Genomic DNA, 22,439 nt, shown 5'->3' with positions numbered 1-22,439 from the left:
GAAGGATAAATGTTTTACATGTGTGCCTTGCTGAAGTATTCAATGAGCATAAGAAGTAGTGCGTGACATTACATTTAAAATAATCAGATTGTTTTATTTATGTTGTCATCCTAATAACTTGTGGGATAAACATACAGTTATTCACTTGAAGGTCATTTGTTTGTACTCTAGTCACTAATCTGTTTGCTTCTAAAAATAAAATTAGCAGTTTTCTGTTGGTAAAGAGTTTATATCTGTGTTATCTTTATGTTTGATGGGAGTTGAAACACTTGATATTGAAGTGCTGATGGTGATAATTATGTGGCGCATGCAGATATTCTCTCTTGTATTAGAGGATATTGATGTCTGCGGTGAAGGGGTCATGTATCAGTTATTTAACCAAAATTTAATCACTTACACAACTCTGATAGACCACGCTTCCCTTTGAAAACTCTTTAATGACATTTCCTTTTTATTGAGATTTTTATTATTCAAGCAAGACAGACAAATTAGCAAGGGCTTTGTTCCTTCAAGTTTCTTTCTGTTGCTATTTGTTTCAAATCATAATTGATCCACCATGTCTAGCTTTTGTCTATGTGAGGGAGACATTAGGCAATCAATTTCACTGATAAGCAGGGAATACCTTGGCCTTTCACAGATGGTAGTGATGATAAATGAAATCTTCACAGTTCAGGTTATTTTGATTGGGATGTCATTATGAAAATAGGAGTGAAGCTTTAAAGGTCACAAGTGCAAAACAAGAGTAGGAAGAATGATTTGAACCATGTTCTTTTATGTGGACTTTTCAGTCTACAGACCTTGTTAAGTTTTCTTACTGATATTGTTAGTTTACATTTCAATTAACTCAATACAGATTGTATAGCTTCTAAATGAAAGGAATGTTGTTTTTTGGCTTTACAGTAAGCCAGATTCACCATCTGTGTCTAAGAAATATGCAAATTTAACATGTTCCACCCTTTTTAAGCATGAATAATTAATTCTGCCCTGCTTTTGTTTCATGAAATATAGTATTTTTCTGGCTTTCCTTCAATAAATTTTCCTATATTTAGTGGATATGTGTTATTAAGTTAATGACCATGTTTTCTCCACCATGAAGTATGATTACATTGATAACAGAATGGGTGAATTTAAAAGGTGTTCTACCCTTGATGTATACTCATAATGTTGTTGTCTTGGATGTTTAATACATAAAATATGCCATTTAGACAGCAGTTTTACTTCAAAGCATATGATTTGGATGATCTATTTACAGAATGGTGTATATTTTTCACACATTACCTCATATTGAGAAGCTGCCAAGGCTTTTGAACCTGAATAAGATCAATGCAACCACTCTCTTCATTAATTGCGATCTTGGAGTTGATATGTCTTCAGTGACAGTATGCTGTTGACATTTTTATCTGCCATCTGTGTTTGGATATCACACTGGTGTTATACAGCAGTATTACGTGAACCATATATGATATGGTTCAAGTAATACAGTCTCTGATTTTTTGACTGGTGAAATAAGGTCCATAACTTTGTCCTGTCAAGTCTAATCCTTTTTAGCCTTCTGTTTAAATCTATCCCAGTGACTCTTGTGAACTATGAAATACTCTTTTGTGTCATCTCCTAAATTGCAACTGCGCATTTCCTGCAGGTGTTTATACTGTCTGGTGCATTGCCCGCGGAGGCTTGTTTTGGTGGAAAGAAAATTGTTGTTATTTGTAATGATGCAAGCTTTGATGTTGTGTTATTTATTTTACTGGGGAAGACTTCATTTTGTATTTTTCTTGTTGTGATTATGATTTGTACTCTGTTGTTGAAATTTACTTTCATGGCTGAGTTTGACAAACCATTATCACCATAGGGTGTGCTATTTAATTACGCAAAGCAGATAGATGCAGACATTGAATTTTAAGAGACAGCTAACACAAAATGACTCGTTGCTGACTGTCTGTAACTGTTACTTCTTTTGGTATATTCACCAGGACAAGTACCCTTCTTACACAGTTGACTGGTTTTGAGGCATATTGTTGGGAAAAATTATGTATTTACACTTTCTAAGTTATCAGAACAACAGCCTGAATGATGTTTTGATAACTTGGAACTTCCCTTTTTCCTTGTTCCTAGTTCCCTCTACTTATATTTTCTTGTGTTTTTTTTTTCCTCTGACCAGCCTTTTGATCACTTATTAAACTGTTATTTGCAAATGGTAATAAGAGTGTTATTGAACAATTCATTAAATGAAGCATCGAGTCATTTTGGCTAAATTGATTAGTCTATAAAGACTGTTTCCTGTATTTCCAACTTCCTCAGACATTCATCAGAGCAACTGGTTTTACTTTCCTCTTATAAAATTAAGATTCTAAAACATCAGGAAACTGCATACTGGTCATTTTTCTTTTAAAAATTTCCTTACTACTCTAAGGTTATTCAAGCAAGATTTTCTCTGATAGTCTTTGTCCATGCAGAATGTGTTTATCTCTTAATTATAGCGTGGGTACTTAATTAAACCAAGAGGAAGTATTATAGAGGGTGTTGGGATCTTTATAGTTCTTTGACTGACAGCACTGTGAAATCATTGTCAGTAGCCCTTGAAGGTAGCTGCTAGACAAGAATTAAAAGGGACAGTGATTACAGATGTAATTCTACATTCCTAGTGAATTGCTAAATCCAGAGTCAAATGGAGTAATTTGGTCTTTCATTCTTAGATTTTTTTGTCTTTGACTGAGTTTTTTAAAGAGGTTTTCCTTGAAAAAAAAAAAACTTCATTATTATGTTTTTGATTAATGACAGTGATATGTTAAACCTCCAAGAAAACTTGTTGCTTGTCAGACAAGTTTCTGAATGCTATTTCAGAGCACTTCACTACAAGCATACAAATCAAACATTTTAATTTTGAAATTGAGTCTGTGCATGGCAGCATTCTGTTCTTGTGGAGGTTATTTTTTTAAAGCAAGCTTGAAAATAGTTGTCTTATGGGAAGAGACTGATATAATGCTATCGTTAAAAAAAACATTTTAACAATGTTGAAAATTTGCTAAATTTATATCTTGAATTTGGCAAATTGTTTTTGTTTTTTGGCCTGTATTGAGTATAATTATCCACATGCAATAAATTATTTTGTCTCACTCTTACAGCCAATCACCCACTACCTTGTTAAATGGTGTTCACAGCCTTATGAAGAAAGTACTTGGGAAATTGAGGCAAGTGGTACAGAGAAAAATCATAAGTCTATCTGGCATAGTTGTATCTCACTGTTTCAGCTAAGTTGTTTGAAGTCCTGATTTTAAAAACAACTGAACACCACGATAACAATTTTTTGCTCGTTGTTCATTGTCAGGCTGACGTTGATGAAACAAAAATCAAGCAGTTCCATAAACTTAAGGAACAACCACCTATGGCTCTAAGACAGGTAAGTTTTTGGCCCTGACCCCATAATGTAGGAATCCCATCCAATGTCAACATGTAGTGCTCAATATCCCAGCCACTTACTATTCCTTGCATTTACATGTATATCTTGCCTTATACTGATGCTTGGAGAAGAGCATATTAGACTCCTTAAGCTAGATTGTTATGTGATCTGATGTTTATTCACCCTGTAAGCCAACCTGTTCAATCTTACACAAAGGAAAAAAAATGTATGAAGTGTCGTGGAATGCATGGGCAAAAAAAATTTCAGAACTCTGAAAATTGGGTGATTGAAACCAGTTCTCTCAGTGGCATTTTGTGGCTAAAAATAACACAGTCAAACATCACTGTGGAAGTGCCTCTCTCAAGTAACAATTTCTGCTAAATTATCATATCTGCTAAGTAACTAATTTTTGCGTGAGGAAGAGTGAAAAGCTTTTTAATTAAGCACTCATGGGAAACTACAATTAATTTTAGTGTCCTTGTGGTAAGTTTTGCTATTTTTAACCTCTTGACATGGTCTGACCTTAACACAAGCATCAGTCTGGTAATGAGATCCCTTAAAGCCTATTGTGACAATGTGCAGGCCTGACAATCTTTTTGAACAACAAACATATCTATTATTAAATCCGCGTGAGGTTGAAGATGATTTTGTGTGCAGAATAAGACCCTGAACTGTCATGGCTTAACAATTAGACCCCTTGCATTAATGACCCTTACTCTTAGAAGTAACCAAGTAGGCTTAATTGTGTTTTTTGTTTTTTTGTGTGTCTGTAGTTCCGTCCTCGCCCCTACCCACATGAGTGGTGCAAGATGGCTGTATCGCCAGTGTATAAGGAAGGGAATACTCTACGTGACTATCAGCTAGAAGGTGTTAATTGGCTCACCTTTTGCTGGTGTAACAGGTACATGACTAAATTGCATGAAAACTGTTTTGTTCTTAGCATGAAGTGGTCTGATAATGTGGAATTTTTTTCAAGAAATTTAGTAGCAAAAGAAGAGTGTCAAGCATTACATGTAGATTAAAAATAAGATAATTCAGGCAATGGCAACCCGTTGGAGAATTTTGTGTAGTGGCGAGAGAATTTTGAACTCTATTGTGATGTGCAGCTTTCTTAATAGAGCTGATTGTTTTCCCTTCTTGCTTTATATCCAAGCAGACTGAAGTAGCTCTTGTGCATGATTCTTCTGTAATATTCGTACAGGCAGTGGAAATATATTTAGAGCAGTTTTGTGATATAAATGAAAGAAATACAGGTCAAATGGCATTTCAAATAAATTTGTTACTTTGTTGTAAATTTATTGGAATGGATTCTAATGTTTAATTGCAAAGTTTGATGTTTGTTTTATTTTTAAACTTTTTATCCAGGCAAAATTCCATTCTAGCAGATGAGATGGGACTTGGGAAAACCATTCAGTCCATTTCGTTTCTGGTTGAGATGCAGGTAAGTTGGAAAGGTGTTTGCGTTATATAGAATCTTAGGCCTAGGACACCTTTGCAACAAATATGATGGTAAGGGAAAGTAAGGTTAGATTTAAATCTTTGTGGTCTTCAACAGTTTAAGTTGGTTGTTAGAACCAAGCAACTAGACAGTAGTTTTAAAAGGACCAGTTACAGTCAATAATTGCGGTAAGTTGATTGTTTTTTTTTTTCGCAGCGATATGGTGTTAGGGGTCCATTTCTTGTAATAGCACCTCTCTCTACAATCTCCAACTGGCAAAGAGAATTTGAGACTTGGAGTGACATTAATGCTGTTGTCTACCATGGAAGGTAAGTCCTCAGCTGATTTAAGTCTTTAAAACTTAATTAATTTTTAACACAAGATTTAAATATTGATAGGAAGAAACTCAGGAAAACTGGCTAGATTTTACATGTTTCTGCTACATGCACTACTATACTGTATTAAGGCTGTACCTTTGATTTACATGTGGCCTCTTTTGTATTCTAGTGCGTCAAGCCGTCACTTGATTCAAGAGTATGAATTTTACTTCAGAGATGAGCATGTAAGTGACCTTTATGTACATTGTAAAATAGTTGAGTGGGGTCTTTTTTACAGATTGTAGATAGTTGAATGCCCATCTTTATAACATCTTATTCGGTGATCAGAATGCAGTTGATTTCTTGCTCCTCATTATGCAACCTGTTGTGAATAAACTGGAATATAAAGTTTGAACAGATTAAACTTTATGGGCTGAAGGTGTTTTTGAAAAGTGTCATTTTATTTTGAAAAGTGTCTTGCTCAATTCTGAAATTTTGAAGCAATGACATGTACACTGTTTGTTAATTTCTCAGGGCCAACCAGTTCCAGGATTGTACAAATTTGAAGCAATGGTAACAACATATGAAATAATCATAGGTATGAAGATTTTATTTCCATTGAACAGTTTTATAATTTCAGGTACAACCCTTTTTTAATCATTCCACCCAAAATTGTTTCCCTTCCTCAGTAGGAGCATTCTCCTAAGTTTTGCCATTCCATTTGATGAAGCTGAAAATAATTTTATGTGGAGTAATGAGACGTTCAACTCTTTTTTTCACATGAGAAGTTTACATCAATAATATCAATCCTGATCTCTATTTCAATCTTTCCCATAAGCTGACAACATGCAACTGAGTGCAGTGCCTTGGAGATGTGTGGTTATTGATGAGGCTCATCGCTTAAAGAACCGTAACTGTAAACTACTGGAAGGACTGAACAACCTCAGCATGGTATTAAAGAACTTATTTTTGATGCCCTCTTGTTTAAGGGAGTTACCATGTACAAACACTGTTAGCCTGTTCTCAAATTTAAAACATTCCAAATGATAGAGTAGATTATGAAACAGGAAAAGCAAGGGAAACTTTTCTGGAGGCTAATGTCGAATCTTAATAAAGGTTTGAGAACAATACAGGTTGTTGACGTGGAATGTTAGTGGTTTATCCTGATGGCTGAGAAAAGTTTGGTGAGTTCAGTGAGTGAAGTAAAAGTCAGTCCCATTTGGTTTTACTGAATGGTTTTGATAAGTTGTACATTTTATGTAGAGTAATGAGTAATGAAGAGAACCTTTGTACCTAAGCCATTGCTATTAATGAACTGATTGTATGTATTTCATAAAAAGTTAAGGCAGTTACTTAAACAAGCGGTCCCTGTTTGTTTGTTGTTGTTTTTTTTGTAATAGGAACACCGAATACTACTGACAGGAACCCCTCTGCAAAACAATGTAGATGAGCTGTTTAGTCTTTTGAACTTCCTGGAACCAGCTCAGTTTCCTTCTCAGGTTGCCTTTCTTATGGAGTTTGGTGACCTTAAAACTGAAGCTCAGGTTGAGAAACTCAAACAGGTTTGTCAACAACTTGCTACTTTTTTTCTTGACCACTTATGGTCAGCTCTTTTTGAAAAGAGTTTATTTGTCAAAGGAAAAATTTGTCTTATAATACAATTCTGGAATGTAGCTATCACTTGCTCTGAAATTTAGCATCATTTAATGGAGGCTTCCCTTCAAGTTAAGTTTAATATTTATGTCACTTTACATTTGTCCCTGTTTTGGTCTTGTTCTGGTCTCTTTCATAAACTTTTATTTATTTATTATTGTTATTATTTTTGTTATCATTATTATTATTTTTGTTATCACTGTTTGTGGAAACCAAAGTTTGAGCCAAGAACTAAGATTCAACAAGTGCACCTTGCACATACTCTCAGAAAGGGTTTTACCATTTTCGTTTTCTAACATTTTCACTAGCTTCTAAAGCCAATGATGTTGAGGCGACTGAAGGAAGATGTTGAGAAAAACATTGCACCCAAAGAAGAAACCATCATTGAGGTAGGATGTTTTTTCTTCCTTTTGTGCTTGTTAGTATTTATTACTTTACTTAAGAAAAACCAGTTTCTAAAATGTTCGTCTTAAAATTATTTACATTTATAGGTTGAACTTACCACCATCCAGAAGAAACTGTATAGGGCAATTCTTGAGCGCAACTTTGCCTTTTTAAGCAAGGGAGCAACATCTAGTGCAAATGTACCAAACTTAATGAACACCATGATGGAACTTCGCAAATGCTGCAATCACCCTTTCCTGATCACTGGAGCTGAGGAGAAGGTGCTTGCAGAGCATAACTTGTCATTGGTTGAGAAGACAGTCAAGCATGTAAACATCATGATTGATGCTTCTGGAAAGCTGGTGCTTATTCATAAACTTCTACCAAAACTGAAATCCAGTGGGCATAAGGTCCTAGTTTTCTCGCAGATGGTTCGTTGTCTTGACATTTTGGAAGACTATCTTGTTCACATGAGGTATCCTTATGAGAGGATAGATGGGCGTGTGCGAGGAAACCTGCGTCAGGCAGCTATTGACAGGTTCAGTAAGCCTGACTCTGACCGTTTTGTGTTTCTGTTGTGTACCCGAGCTGGAGGTTTGGGAATCAATCTGACAGCAGCAGACACTGTTATCATTTTTGACTCTGACTGGAATCCCCAGAATGACATTCAAGCTCAGGCAAGATGTCATCGTATTGGGCAGAGCAAGTCTGTCAAGGTTTACCGGCTCATTACAAGGAACTCTTATGAGCGTGAAATGTTTGACAGGGCAAGCATGAAACTTGGTCTGGATAAAGCTGTTTTACAGTCCATGAATACCAAGGAGAATGCAAGCAATAATGTAAGAACCAAAGTGTAAGAACCAAAGTGTGAGAGTATTCAGTCATAGTTAAGCTCTGTAAAAGCTGTGCTAAGCCACTCTTTACACAAAGAATTCTAATCTGTTTGTCATGCTTTGAGTTCAGTATCTTGTAGCTTTTGGTACTCCTGGCCTGACTTGTGATGTTGGGTTCAGAGCTGCCACAGTCACACATTTTAGAACATGTGGCTACAGTATGTGGTCACAACTGTTCATTGTAGAGGTGCAGAAACAATGGTGTAACTTTAATCCCACTGATTCAAGCTAAATGCCCAATTGTCCCAAGAATGATTAAATGGAGAGGCATTATATTAGAACAAAGAAAATAAATAAGGTTTCTCTTTGAGTGAAGGATCTTGTCATAGAATTGAGCATTACAAGGTCTACCTTTTGTTTCTTGCAAAAAAATGAATTCAAGCTGCAGCTAAGCAGGTTCTTTGCATTCTGTAGCAATCATTGTCCAAAAGAGAAATTGAAGACTTGCTGAGAAAGGGTGCTTATGGTGCAATTATGGAAGAAGAAAATGATGACAGCTCCAAGTAAGTGTGTTACACAAATGTGTAAATTAAAGGAGGTTTTCTATCACTTCACTTACATATTCCTTGCCTTGATTTGTTTTGTCATTGTAGATTCTGTGAAGAAGACATTGACCAAATTCTTGAACGCCGTACACAAGTAATTCAAATTGAGTCTCAGGGGAAGGGATCAACTTTTGCTAAGGTGAAGAATAGGCTTTTCTCTACAAAATTTAAAAAGCTCTCCTTTCTGTAGTTGCCATTATTATTAGGCCCTGTTTTGTTGTGCACAGTCACTCAATCATCACTCATGCTGTGGATCATTTTGTAGGCAAGCTTTGTGTCATCCAAGGGTGAAGAAGATATTGACATTGACGATCCTGACTTTTGGCAAAAGTGGGCAAAGAAGGCAGAATTAGATGTTGATCTCATGAACAAGGTAAGTCACAAAGGCCACAGCCATACCTACATTTAATGAAGGGGGGAAGCACCCACTGTAGTGTGGCAATCAGTGTTTTATTTATGATTTTATATTAGGTGCTGATATGTTGCTTTACTTAATTTTAGAGTCCAGTTTGCAACATTTTCTCACCACAACAATCCTAGGCTACGTGCTTTGAGGCCTATAGTTTTGCATAGATACATGTATCCTTGAAAAAATTGAATCTTTAGATTAAAAGTACAGTTGATACAGGTACTATTTATGTATTGACCATGGCTGACAATATTTTTACTTTCTTGTAGGATAATCGTATTATTGATGCACCTCGGCAAAGGAAACAGACTAAGCGATATGGAAATGAAGATGGGGATTTTGAACTGTCTGACTTAGACCTTGAAGAAGATGATGAAGCACCTTTGCCAAGAAGATCATCCTGGACCAGGGTAGAATGTTTCAGAGTGGAAAAGAACCTGCTTATATATGGGTATGCCATGGAATTTACTCAATGTTAAGTCGTTTTCCCAAAGAATGCTTGATTGATTGCTTTGTCATTGTTCTCATTTATTGTCTTGTTTTTCTAGCTGGGGACAGTGGAAAGATATTATTTCTTCAGGAAGATTCAAAACCAAGGTCTCTGAAAGAGATGTGGAGGCCATTTCCCGCACAATACTTGTCTATTGCCTCCACCACTACAAAGGAGATGAGAAAGTGAAGTGCTTCATTCGGGACCTTGTCAAAGCTTCTATTACACGAGAAAGACTCCCCAGTGAGGAGCGAGATGCCACCTACACACCCCTACCATTGACTGGTAAGACAAAGACAAGGAACAAGAAAGGAAAGACCTCAAACAAGAACAAAAGTGCCATTGCTCTTCTTGAAGTTGGCAATGAGTGGCGTACGTGTGACCCAGAAACTATAATATTGGATGAGGGTTACAAGAAGCATTTGCAACACCACTGTAATAAGTAAGAGAACTTTTCAGTCAAATGTTCAGAACTAAATTAACTACTCCACTTAAGGAATTTTTGAGAAGCAATTTTCCTCCTCTATATTAATATATTATTGAGAGGCAGAGAGGCAAAGAGATGTGAAAAATCTCAACGTGGAGACATTGCATAATTTAACACTTAATTCTTGGAAATAGTTAATTTAGGAGAAGTATATGTTAGACAATAAGGATAATTAATTTTTTTTTTTATCTCAGGAGTGACAGTGTTGACAAAGAATTTTGCTAGTTTGAAAAACTGTCTTCTTGATTATCATTACAGTAAGTTTTAACCATTGTTTCTTATTCCAATGTTAAGGATTCTGCTGCGTGTCAAGCTGCTTTACTTCTTAAGATATGAGGTGATTGGAAAACTTGGACCAAAGATAAGGGAAGGGTGCAATGCAAGGTAAGGCAACTTGAATTGTTTTTTATGAATTTGTTAGAAAAAGATGTTGTAAATCTTCAAAATAAGAATTTTCATTTTATTATAGTTAATGCTTTTAATATAGTATACTGAGAGTGACAGGACCTTGTTAGCTAAAGGTTTTGTCATGAATGTTCATTACAAACTGGTAACATCACAAAATCCATTCTACTGGATGACAAAAGAAGGGAGGTGGCTTTCACCAGGACCTCTTTAAAAAGGAAGGGAAATTTCATAAGAACTTACTGTCTTTCTTGAAGAAAACTACTGACATCATTTTGTCATTTTCTAGGGAGGACTAACAAGCCTAGTTCTAAGACCTATTATTACCTGGAATAACAGTAATCTATTGGATTCTTAGCACAACTGATTACTAGAACACGTTATCTTTTTTAGTGAGTTAGACATCGTCATTTACCCACCTGAAGGAGATCCTCCAGCCAGCTGGTGGGATGAAGAGTGTGATAAGTCACTTTTAGTGGGAGTCTACAAGTATGGTGAGTGCCAATTAGGGGCTTGCTTTTTGAACACAAACAGTTAGTGAAACTTGTTCAGATATTAGTCATGTAATTTTCAGTCGTTCTAATACCTGCCCAATTGGATGTAAATGGCCATAATGGTGGTGTAAATTTGTAGGTACCCATTTGAAAACCTTCCTCTCTATTGCTGTGTTCTGTTTTTCTCCAAGGGTATGAGCATTACAAGACAATGAGAGCAGATCCTGGTTTGTGTTTTCTCTCAAGAGTTGGCCTTCCTAACAACATGAATGAATCTCTGTCTGGTGAACCCACTGATCCAGATGACAGGTGAGTTCATTATGATTGTTAAAACCTGTAGCAGTATTATAGCCATATACTGATACTAAGTGGAAAGGCAATGTATATCATTCTTCCATGTTTCAGACAGAATTTGTTGTGGCAAATGATTTCTCCTCACCTTTTTAGATATGAAAGATTTGTTTGTATACCTGAACCATCCTTGAAATGATGCTGAAACATGTTAGACTACTGAGACACAGGAAGAAAATTGATTAACTGATCAAGGATGTTAATTGAAAGCCATTTTAGGTAGCAGTTTGGCATTTCCCGGTTCACTAGTAATTCTCACTTTTAACAGTATTGATGTCTCTCTTTGTTCAGAGATGAAGATGATGGTGAAGCTAATGATGACCCAGACTATCAACAACCATCCAGTATGTCGCAGAAAGACGAGGACAATGATGATGATGAAGATGACAAGGTACAATGTACTTTCAGAGTGCTGCCCCTTCAGTTTTGATACTACAGACATCTGGTTGCCATTGGTCAAAGGAATTGCTTTGCCTCTTATCTTACACATTATCAAACTTTGATAGCCCTTGAACACTCCAGGAACTGGGATACTCTTTTAACACAAGTCCTGACTACTGATTTACTGAATTGTTGATCAGATTGTGTGGGATTGTAGCTTCAGGAAGATTTCCTAGGCATTAACCCTTTAAACTCCTAGAAGTGATCAAGTTGTAACTTCTCCCTATAATATCCATACATGATCCAGCAAACGGGTAATGAGTATACTAAAACTTTTCAGGTGAAAGTTTTATCTTGATCAAATGTCAATTACGCTTAACAAGGACGTGTGGAACAGCTAGAGGGGAGAATCAACAATCAGATCTTGGGAGGTTAAGTTTCTAAGGTTAAAGTTAAAGGATAAGTACCTTTGTCATTTAACAACTTGTCTGTCATATTTTAGGACGCTGTGTCCGCTGTGTCTTCACCTGGCACTCCTCGAAAAGCAGACAAGACTTATGATGGTAAGGTAGACTTCTTGTTTATTTTCTTGCACTAATTTTGGGTTGTAATACATGTTCTGATCATTACCATTAAGAACACAAACACACAATCATTTTTATTGTCTGGTTTTTCTTCAGCGGCTGCAGGTGAAGTCAGGGGCAGCACACGTTTACGATGGCCAACATCATCTGATTTGAACACAAGGCTGAGAAGAATCATTGCAGGTTATCAAAGAGTAGTGAAGAAGCAAGAGCTGAAGAAGGCAGCAGCTGAAAAGGTGTGTGAGTGCTTTTTCAAAGAAGTAAATACATAACTGTCATACATATCTGGTTGGAAAATGTCAGTGCATTAAGGTCTCACTCTTAACCTTGATTGTTTCAAATTGTCAAAAGTCCTGGCTTAATGGCGGATTGTCTATTTCTTTATAGGAAAGAGAAAGGAAGGAGAGGTTTGAAGAGGCTGTCAGGCAAAAAGAATTGAAGAAAGCAGAAATGGCCCAAAAGTATGTCTCTACACATGTATTGTTATTTACCTTCATTTAACTAAATAGACAGGGCAGGATTGGGTCTCCAATCACTGTTGCTAGTGTGGATGACATAATTTACACATCTATTTGGTGCACTTTTTTTATGCAAAGTTCTTTGAGTCCTGCATTCCCTCATACAAATGTGAGGGTGCCATTGTACTGGCCCTTCCTTTGGCAACATATTACTGACATTTGCAAATCTTCATTTTATCATTTGCAAAATATTAGCTATATCAGGAAATATCTTTCAGCAACCACTACTGAATTTCTGGTTCATATGTTTGTATCTTCGAAGCTGGATTACTGTAATTCCCTTTTGTATGGCCTACCAGCCTACACTATAAAAAAGCTACAACACATCCAGAATGCCGCGGCGCACCTCGTCACACTTACAAAAAAGCATGATCACATTATGCCTGTTCTTTTTAATCTTCATTGGCTTCCCGTTAATCAACATATTATTTTTAAGATTTTACTTATAACCTACAAGGCACTTAACAACTTGGCACCATCGTACATTTGTGATTTGCTTACATCTTACACCCCATCACATCAACTACGCTCATCATCCAAGCGCCCTCTGGTTTCTCCATTTTATAACTTGAAAACATATGGCGCAAGATCCTTCTCTGTAGCAGCACCATCATTATGGAATGCTCTGCCATGTGAAATTAGAAATGCTCAGTTTGTGTCTGTTTTTAAAAGTAGATTAAAAACTTTTCTTTTTGGTAAAGCCTTTTATAATTAATATTAGCCGTCTTAAGTGTTAATGTTAAAGTTTTTGTAGGCACCTTTGAACAGGAGGATACTGGCGCGGTATAAATCTTTTATTATTATTATTATTATTATTATTATTATTATTATTGTTATTATTATTAACATAGTGAAGAGATCTGAGGAAAGGTTATCCATGACAATTAATGTTAGGAACCTATCCTTCTGCATTTACTGTGAAGTTTTGGTGCACTTGGAAGGAACTTACATTTTTTTTCCTTCTCAAAGGTGGTCAAAGCGAGAAGAGGTGGACTTTTATCGCACAGTGTCCACGTTTGGTGTGGAGTACAATAAAAAAGATGGAACTTATGACTGGTCACGATTCAGGTAGTTTTACTAGAAGCCTACATGATCAGCTTCTGAAGCAGTTTTTACTTATTAGGCTGGGCTTCTGCACTGCAGTCAATGATTATAATCTTTGCTGTTCACATCCTGAACTATCTGATGACAAAACCTTACCTACAATGAGACTGTGGTTTTCGTATTGTAAATGCATCCTCACCAATCCATTAACTTGTTACCTGTCAGAGTTCAGCTTTCTATATTGCACGAAGAATGACACGTGTAGTCTGAGTTAATACTGTACCTGCTGCTTTCTCTTGCAGACGCTTAGCTCGTTTGGATAAGAAGAATGATGAGAGGTTGACACAGTACTACCTTGACTTCATGGCCATGTGTAGACGAGTTTGTGGCCAAGCTACAGAGGATGATGCTGGAAAAGGTAAGTAAAATACTCACTGAGTAAGCCACTGCTTGATACACAGCTTTGTGCAGGCGAAGCTCACAAGAGACATCTCCTTTTTCCTTTTGCTTAGTTTCAAGCTTGGAAACTTATTCACAACATTTTAGGTCTCTTTGCTGAATGTTTTTTAGACGAACACTCACATGTTACACGTTGTCACACAGCTGAAGCTTCCAGTTATGTTTACCTTAAAATTGGTTATCAACTGTGGGCGAAAGCACATCTTGTAATATCCTGCCTGATACTCCAAAGATACTAGTTACGATAATTTTAGTCATGCTTGCTGAAGTGTCTAATTCATTTTAGTTGAACGTTAGGGGTTCAAAAACAATTGAACAATTTCAATATTTATTAAAAATGAAAGGTGAAAAGTTAAGCGTCGAGAAATGTTCTGAACGTGGACTACTACTAATTTTTAAAGGTACAGGTGTGGAAGCTATTTCAGAGGAACGCGCCAGTAGAAGTCTTTACAGAATACAGTTGCTCGCAAAGATCCGAGAGGAGGTAGGATATGGCACCCACTTAAGCATAAAATAAGCCTACAGTACTTACATACAACCACGTTTAAGGCCATTGAAATTGTCACTTAGAGAAGATTAAACATAGAAAGTCATTATTGAAACTGTTTCGAATTTCCTTGTGCAGGTTCTACCTCACGAGAAGCTAGACGAACGCCTTCAGCTGGCTCAGCCTTCTCCCAGTTTTCCCGACTGGTGGCAGTGTGGCAAACACGACAAAGACTTGTTACTGGGTGTGGCAAAGTATGTAAAGAAATAATTCTTTTGCTACGCCTATTTAAATGAAGTGGTTTATATTTCTGCCATGAACTAAATTTTTGGTTTTGGTTTTGTTTTTTGTCTTGTCTCGTTTTGCTGTTTTTTTTTTTTTTTTTTTTGCTTTCCGAGAAGGTATACCACACTTTCCCAACCGCAGTGCAGTTGGGAAAGTGTGGCACAAAACAGTTTTGTAAGATTTCTTTTCTGTGGAGTAAAACTCCTTGTGTTGACCTAAATCACAAGCTTGCGGACAGTTCCTCTCGTAGTCCATCTTCTACAGTGGTAACAATTGCAGTTATCAGACAAAGTTGCACTGTGTGAGTAAGGACGCAAGAGTCACTTTTCGAAAGGTTCTTCCGTTGATGTGGAAGTCATTTGTTGGTCTCTTTCTTAACTGATATTTCACTTCACTTTTTGGTTTGTAGACATGGGATCAGTAGAACAGATTTTAATCTGCTGAGTGATGCTGAACTGTCGTTTATGGAAGTTGTTTCGAAATTACCTTCAAATCCCGGAGGACTACTCATGAACAAAGGTACGCTTTTCAAACTAAATGATTTGATCCTTTCCGTTGCTCAAGATCTGAAGCACATCTTCCAACCAAACTGTGTCAATTTTTTTTTCTGTCTCTTCTCTTTTGTACATTTTCCCCTTTTTGTTTTCCTAATGTCAGTGATTATCGTTTTTCTAGTTTTTATGGGCTGCTTGTCACTGCATAAAGAAATATTGTTCACATTGTTCTCGCTCATTGTTCTCTGGGCTGCTTGTCATTGCATAAAGAAATGTTGTTCACATTGTTCTCGCTCTCCAGTTCCTGGAGATGAGAAAACGCCATCTCCAGTAGGAAGCATCAAGACAGAACCTTCACTTCCATTTGATGGCTTCTCACATCTCCACAATGACCATGGAGATGGACAAGGTGACCAGCCAATGAAAAGCGTGTCTCAACAGCTACCCAACTATGAAAAACCATCCGAAGAAGTGCCGTCATCACCCAGCGAGCAGATGCCTAAACCACCTCCCCCCGAATCAACAGCACAAACATCACCGTCGGTGAAACCTGACCCGGACGCTTCAGTGGCTATGTCGTACGGGTCAGCATCCCCTGGCAACGATTCAGCAGCTGCTCAGGAGCAGAGAATTCTCAAAGAAGAAGCTGCGCCATCATTAGCTGCCGAACCTAAAACTGAGGACATGGAGGATTCCAGCAGGCAGAACACTCCTACTCCTTCTCAACTCAACCTAGGAGTAGGCCAAGATGAGGAGTCACAACTGAGTTTCAACCAAGACAACCAGTCCAGCGAGACTTCCATTTTCTCTGTTAGGTGGCCCAAGGTTAGTAGAGCTGGTGATTTATTAGAGAACTAAAGCACAGATGTTTTCTTTACACGAACGACGACCGATAGAAGAATTCGACCACTTCTTGGGTGTTTTGACATCAGATAATCTACTGGAACGCTTTTTTTGTTTTTGTTTTTGTTTTGTTTTTTTGGCGTGTTTCAATTAAAAAACCACATGCTTGAGATTGGTAGGCAAGGGCCAGAGGGTGTCTCCGTCACAGAAATGTCTGCGTATATGTTACCTCCCTGTTGTACGTAGCATTGACTTACGAATCTCTATGGCATCTAACCTATTACTTTATTCTAAAGGTAAAAAGGAAGATATCGGCTAAAATAGTTTGGATTCACCCATTTTCATTTCACAGTCGATGATTTAACTTTTTGCTGTTCACATCCTGAATCTGTGATGATAGTTCCTTACCTACAATGAGACTGTGCTAATTTCATAACAGAGCTTATCTCTTTGCTTTGCTACAGTCACTTTCAATAGAGTGTCGAAAGTGATCTGGTATCGATTTGGGTTTGCTCTGCTCTGTGACGGTCCGAAAAAAAGAAAAAAAAACTCATGCCCCCCTCTCAGCCATTCAAATGCAATGTTAGAACTAGTTTCGACTTGGTTACTCGCTGTGGGCAGTATAACTGTTTTTGCTTAGAGTTCTGATTGATTGCAATTACTGTGGTTTTGGTTTACGACATTCGATTGAAAGGTGGTATAAGAGGTTGTCGGGATTTTTTCAAGCTTTCATGACGAGTAGTATTTTTACCTGCGGTACATGTGCTTGGCCAATCGTATAATACTCCACATTATACTGAGTTCACTATACTTTTCTTGCAACAGGACAAAGTTGTTATCCAGCGTCTGGATCAGCTGTGTGAGTGTGTATTAAAAGGAGAGTGGCCTATTGTAAGTAAAGTGGCAGACGCTTTACTTCAGAATCAGTTGGCAGCAAATTCACCGATGTCTGCAGGCTACCCGGGTATAGCAGATGTTGATATGGCTTCATTGCCACCCGGCTTTGCTGTTGGCGAGGATGGAGTGCCAGAAGACCCCTCCAAAGCATTTAAACTTAAAAGGGTTAGTCCAAATTAGTATTCAGAATTAATTTATAATGACCATGTGTTTTATCTAGTATCAGTAAATTATTATGAATTCACACTCGGTCAACTCGGCCAGATATATTTTGCGTAAGGAAGCTAGAAGACCACTAACATCTTCCCTACTTATGTTGTTTCTCAGCTTGATGGCTTAAAGCTTACTTTCAAGAAGAACAGAAGAAAAAGAAAAAGAGATGCAGGTTTGTGTACAAAATTTCAGTTTTTGTTTTTGTTGTGGTTGTTGATTACCTTAACCCGTCCAAGAAGGTTAAAATGGTCGGCTCCACATGTTTGGTTGCCAAGCATGTTTATAACATCAACGTAGATGTTGAATTCTACAGAATAACTTGTGTTAGAGGAAGTGACTAAGTTTTTCATTTAGTCTTGACTTGGCACAACATTCTAATAGTCAGTCAAACGGTCTTGATGTCAGCAGGCAAGTCAGAAATTTAAAGAAAACGACAAAACTTTTGAGTTTAAAACATTTCTTTTGTCGAAACATGTCTTTTAAAACTCAAAAGTTTTGTGGTTTTCTTTAAATAGTCAGTCAAGCTGTAATGTTGGCTAATCTTTCGATTTCAACCTGGTAGTTAGTAAAGGAGTTACTAACTCGGTAAGATGGAGAGGATTCTGTAAAGTTTGTTGAGAGGTGGAAGAAAATTTGAAAAGGGTAATTTCAGCGAAACTTGACAGTGGTTTGCCTTGCAACATTTGCCTTAGAGGTTTTCGTAATGACGGTTTTTCTCACGTTGCAGAGATGAATGAAGGCCTCGGAGACGATGGAGGACTAGGTCTTCCGGAACCAGGTACGAATTTGTTTACCTGTTTGGTTCGAAAAAGCGATTAAAAGTTCACTGAAAACAAAAGGCGGGTGTGTCAATAGTAAACCTGACCGAAATCTGCGTCCTAAAAAAAAACTCTCGGGAGTGCAAACCTTGACTGCAAGGTTTTAATGTGATATAGTAAAATTATGCCTTCTCAGCCCAAATCGATCCTTGTCAAGAATGATTCTATGATGTTGCCGTCATCAAAGGTAGACAAACGATGAGTTTGACGATCAATTGGAATTTTCCAATATAACAGAGGTGCGGAGTGACTGCACGTTAGTCCCCGAAATGACGCTGATTACCCGTGGGCGTTCTCTCTCATTGTGAGAAAGTCTCCTTCTTGAGTCTTATATTCTGTCTGGAATGTTTAGGTCATAGAAAAATGTCCGCTCAAGTTCACGATGGGGAATGGAACGAAGGCATGATGAACATGGAGGCCCAAGGTCACGACTTAAGGTGGGATGCCGCACCCATTGGTGCGAAACCTCCTAGGAAAAAGAGGGCTTCCAAGAAAGAAAAAGGCGAAAAGCCCGAGAAGCCACCTGGGAAGAAACGAGGGAGGAAACCGAAAACCGATAAGCTCGGATCTGCGGGCAGATTGGCCGACACTGGTGGTGTAGCAATACCACCTGAAGGCGCTGCCCTCGAGTGGACTGGGTTCTCTCTCCCGGGTAGAGTGGAAGGAGGCATCAACCAGGTGTCTGTGATAGAGGAAACTAATACTGGTCACGGGAGAACTGCTCTTCCAAAATCACCTCATGAAAGTGGAGCTAAACCTACCTTCTCGACTTTTGCGGAAGAGGTACGCTTGCTTCTTGACTGATAATTCCTCGCATAAACTTAAACGAATAAATTTTGAAGATACCTCTCTGGGTGATGAAAACTGAGTGACGTTATTGTCAGAAAACTGATCTCCGCCCTTTTTCGGGATTATTTAAAAGCAAGTTTAGTCTATCAGAGATAAGGCTCGTCCAGGGTGCAGAACTTTTGAAACCGAAAAGTTTTTTATTATTATTATTATTTTTAGTACAAAAACTCGTCGAGTTTAGAAAATGACTCTCTTGGCACGAGCGGACAGAACGACACCATCGCTGTTATTGACAGAGAAACAGGAAGAAAGGTTTGTGCGTTTGGTCAGTCCATTGCTTTTTCGTTGGGTGACTGAGAAATCTTCGATTCGATTTTATATTCTTGTTTTTTGTTGTTGTTTCATGCTTGCTGTACGTTTTAGTTGGTGGGAAATATAGCACCAATGCTGTCGAACCTTGTGGAATGGTTACAGCTGAATACCAGTTACGACGTTGCTGAAGAGTCTGCAGCATTTGTGCGTAGCAAGGTAAGCTAATCTCGGGGAAGGAGATGATTGCCGTAAAACGTAGAAAATCAGTGTAGTGAGCAAATTTTTAGTGTAGTGTCGAATTGGTCCAGGAAACTCGCGCCATCCTCTTGGACAATTTGATCCAACATTAGAGGCAATCGCCACCTGGTCAGTGGCATTTTCTACTGCTCGAGGTCAGTAAATAAACCCCTTCGGGTGGCTGGTCTGGTATGCCGGCTGATAATATCTACAGCTGAGATATTGTGCGAGGAATGAATATTTGGTCGAGAAGCGAAACTTCGAGGGCAATTGTGAAATTTTGACGATAATCTCTCCCTCAAATTTCTTTATTTATATATTTGAAAAGCGAAAAACTCACAAGTGTTGCTTATGGTTCATTTCAGGGTATTTTACCTTCTTCTCTGCTGAACAGATTGTCCCCCAATAAGAAGTCTAAGTCTACCACACCCAAAACGTCTGGCGTGCAATCGTCACATCACTTACATGGATCGTACAGTGACATGAACTACGGTGCGTCGGTGTCTAAATCTCAATTTGATTCATCCCCTTCAACTTCATTGACCTCAACAGCTACGTCGGACACTCGCAACGAACCTGCCCGGGCTGCATTCCCTTATGACTCTTCGCACTTTGGAAACTTTCCGCATAGCATGCCGTTTGGCCCATTCGGTCACATGCCGCCTTACTATGCTCCTTATGGGATGGGTATGGGGCCAAATTCTCAGGGAGGTACTGCATTCGGTGGCGACAGTGCTGTGTCGAAGACCGCACAGTCTCCGGTCAGTCCAAGCCGTTCATCTGCGCATGTCTCTTTTAATAACTCTTCCTACTCGTCACTTTACGCAGGACAGCAGCTCGGAAGTGGAGCACAGGGATACCCGTCAAATGCTTTTTCGTATCAACTTTTGAACAATGGGAATCATCCTGCGGCGTCTTCGCTGTCGCCAAAGAGAGATTTGTTGGCTGACAATGCAAGCCACGGCTCCTCCAGCATGGGAAGCGACATCTCGTCGCAAAGCAGTCCAGAGCATGCCTGATTTAAGGGCGTAATTTTATCTGGGCAGATTTTTGCACCTTTTTAATATGTCGCAAGGCTAAGCCAACGGTTAGACATCTGTGAATGAAAGCCTAACCTTAATAGTAACTTCAGGTGTTTCTTTAATTGCTTTAGATGGTTGTGGTAATAAGAGGGAAATGCGTTTGTAACGTTTGTCGTAGCGTAAGAGTTTGTAGCTATTAATGAGCGTAAACAAGTTCCATTTGCAGATTCAGCTTGACTTAACATTTTATTGCTAGGTATCTGGTAATTTGGAACGTTTTACATGCGAATTCTGTACGAGAATTTGCTTTGTAGTGTGAAAATTAGGCCTAAATCCTATCAAATCGACAGGAAAGTCCACCATTGATTGATGCTTGTTCCATAGCTGAAAAATTTCGCAATTATTGCATGGAGACCGTCACAGCAGAATTAATTGTTAAGAAAACACCTTGAAATAGTTCGTTACCTTCAATACATTCGTAATTCGCTTTTCTTTTCTTTTTCGTTTGATTGTTAGTGAGAGAGAGAGAGAGAGAGAGGAAAGCGAGGAAGAGAGTTTGTTAATCATATAATTATTCTTATATACATATGCATGATTTATATAAATATATAGTCTACAATCTTCCTACGCCTTCAGGCATATTGTACATTTGAATTGACCCAAGCAAAACATCGGACGGTAATTTTTATAACAGCAGTCCTCTCTTCGTAAAAAACCGGACATCAGCTTTTTGGTCTCCCTATCTACAGTGAAAGAAAAAAAATTAATGGAAACCACTCGGATACTGCAATTGGTGAAAGATTAATATATTGTGTGGCCGACCTGGTATTTATTTTGTGATCGAAATATGTGCGCAACTTCGGTGCGACTTTTTGTACCTTTTATGGCCACTTTCCCTTTGTTGTGGCTGACAATCTGTAAAATGGAATACATTCAATTTAAGAAACTACCTTAGAGAACAGAATTTATTTATTTTCACGACTCACCTTAGAGCTGTCTAATAAATGCAGTTAATTCATTATTCATATAACTTTTTCTCCGGAAATTGCCGGCCGACTGCTTGGTGTGGTTTTATTTGTTGTTTTTGTTTTGTTTTGTTTTTGTGTGTTTTTTTCGGCCTCCTTTTTCGCCACTAGATATACCAAGGCCTGGCATGTAAATGTTAAGGGAAGAAAGTTAATCCTTTATACACCTGGGTTTGAGCAATTTTCGTTTCAGTGTGGAAATCAACGTGGTGTGAATTGGCTTCGCTGTTCTATGCACTGAACGCCTTCGTAGAAATCAAAACCAGTGTCGATACTGTTTTTTCGTTGGTGTGTGTTCGAATAAGTTTATTGCCTTAGTAATTTTTTCTTCTTTTCCTTGTGTAATTTTTTTCATGGTTCTGAAAGTGCGCCAGCACCAGTTTTTAAGAATGTTTTCCTTTACTCACGTAGTAAGGTAGAAGAAAGGAAAAGCTCTTTCTAAATGTAACGGTCATTGTAGGACGTTAACGCAGTAACGGCCTTTTGTGAAAAGGGCGTGCTTGTAAATGTTACCTTGTTTTGAGTGGGTTTGAGGGTCGCAACCTCAGGACCTTAATGACCTTGGACTGATCAAGATGTTTAGACCAGCACGCTGGAAGCTGATCTAGCCTTTGTCTGTGTGAATATTCCAGTGGCTTTTACATGAATCTTGAACTGAGTTAATTTTGATATAAACTTGTCTGTATTTAATGGACTGTATTTATTAATTTGAATGAAATTTTTACAAATATTTTTAATAAATCTCTGCTGCTCTGGTGTCTCTTAACA

The 22,439-nt window shown here is 38.0% G+C and overlaps 1 protein-coding gene and 1 long non-coding RNA gene across 2 annotated transcripts in view; one reads left to right on the top strand and one right to left on the bottom strand.

The window, feature by feature from the left end:
• Nucleotides 1–1,627, bottom strand: part of LOC148734420 (uncharacterized) — a 7,866-nt gene extending 6,239 nt beyond the window's left edge. Inside the window, exon 1 of the long non-coding RNA XR_015999260.1 lies at nucleotides 1,279–1,627. This is a non-coding gene — a long non-coding RNA (uncharacterized LOC148734420). The remainder of the gene's footprint in view (nucleotides 1–1,278) is intronic.
• The window catches only part of LOC111322200 (ATP-dependent chromatin remodeler CHD8), a 26,925-nt gene extending 4,486 nt beyond the window's left edge, over nucleotides 1–22,439 (top strand). Inside the window, exons 8-43 of the mRNA XM_022925264.2 lie at nucleotides 3,123–3,188; nucleotides 3,326–3,397; nucleotides 4,171–4,298; nucleotides 4,763–4,838; nucleotides 5,052–5,164; nucleotides 5,343–5,397; nucleotides 5,687–5,750; nucleotides 5,991–6,103; nucleotides 6,553–6,714; nucleotides 7,114–7,194; nucleotides 7,297–8,028; nucleotides 8,497–8,585; nucleotides 8,676–8,766; nucleotides 8,893–9,000; nucleotides 9,306–9,487; nucleotides 9,585–9,968; nucleotides 10,308–10,397; nucleotides 10,812–10,912; nucleotides 11,104–11,221; nucleotides 11,555–11,654; nucleotides 12,147–12,207; nucleotides 12,325–12,464; nucleotides 12,616–12,689; nucleotides 13,716–13,814; nucleotides 14,093–14,208; nucleotides 14,651–14,733; nucleotides 14,875–14,990; nucleotides 15,431–15,540; nucleotides 15,817–16,340; nucleotides 17,184–17,420; nucleotides 17,583–17,640; nucleotides 18,196–18,246; nucleotides 18,639–19,069; nucleotides 19,295–19,387; nucleotides 19,499–19,603; nucleotides 19,990–22,439. Coding sequence (XP_022780999.2) covers nucleotides 3,123–3,188; nucleotides 3,326–3,397; nucleotides 4,171–4,298; nucleotides 4,763–4,838; nucleotides 5,052–5,164; nucleotides 5,343–5,397; nucleotides 5,687–5,750; nucleotides 5,991–6,103; nucleotides 6,553–6,714; nucleotides 7,114–7,194; nucleotides 7,297–8,028; nucleotides 8,497–8,585; nucleotides 8,676–8,766; nucleotides 8,893–9,000; nucleotides 9,306–9,487; nucleotides 9,585–9,968; nucleotides 10,308–10,397; nucleotides 10,812–10,912; nucleotides 11,104–11,221; nucleotides 11,555–11,654; nucleotides 12,147–12,207; nucleotides 12,325–12,464; nucleotides 12,616–12,689; nucleotides 13,716–13,814; nucleotides 14,093–14,208; nucleotides 14,651–14,733; nucleotides 14,875–14,990; nucleotides 15,431–15,540; nucleotides 15,817–16,340; nucleotides 17,184–17,420; nucleotides 17,583–17,640; nucleotides 18,196–18,246; nucleotides 18,639–19,069; nucleotides 19,295–19,387; nucleotides 19,499–19,603; nucleotides 19,990–20,643 — 5,877 coding nt within the window. The 3' untranslated portion in view covers nucleotides 20,644–22,439. The remainder of the gene's footprint in view (nucleotides 1–3,122; nucleotides 3,189–3,325; nucleotides 3,398–4,170; nucleotides 4,299–4,762; nucleotides 4,839–5,051; nucleotides 5,165–5,342; nucleotides 5,398–5,686; nucleotides 5,751–5,990; nucleotides 6,104–6,552; nucleotides 6,715–7,113; nucleotides 7,195–7,296; nucleotides 8,029–8,496; nucleotides 8,586–8,675; nucleotides 8,767–8,892; nucleotides 9,001–9,305; nucleotides 9,488–9,584; nucleotides 9,969–10,307; nucleotides 10,398–10,811; nucleotides 10,913–11,103; nucleotides 11,222–11,554; nucleotides 11,655–12,146; nucleotides 12,208–12,324; nucleotides 12,465–12,615; nucleotides 12,690–13,715; nucleotides 13,815–14,092; nucleotides 14,209–14,650; nucleotides 14,734–14,874; nucleotides 14,991–15,430; nucleotides 15,541–15,816; nucleotides 16,341–17,183; nucleotides 17,421–17,582; nucleotides 17,641–18,195; nucleotides 18,247–18,638; nucleotides 19,070–19,294; nucleotides 19,388–19,498; nucleotides 19,604–19,989) is intronic.

Source organism: Stylophora pistillata, chromosome 3 (genome assembly GCF_964205215.1).
Source record: "Stylophora pistillata chromosome 3, jaStyPist1.2, whole genome shotgun sequence".
NCBI classification, from domain to species: Eukaryota; Metazoa; Cnidaria; class Anthozoa; order Scleractinia; family Pocilloporidae; genus Stylophora; species Stylophora pistillata.
Note: the sequence above shows the minus strand (reverse complement) of the source record. Positions and strands in the feature narration are given on the sequence as shown.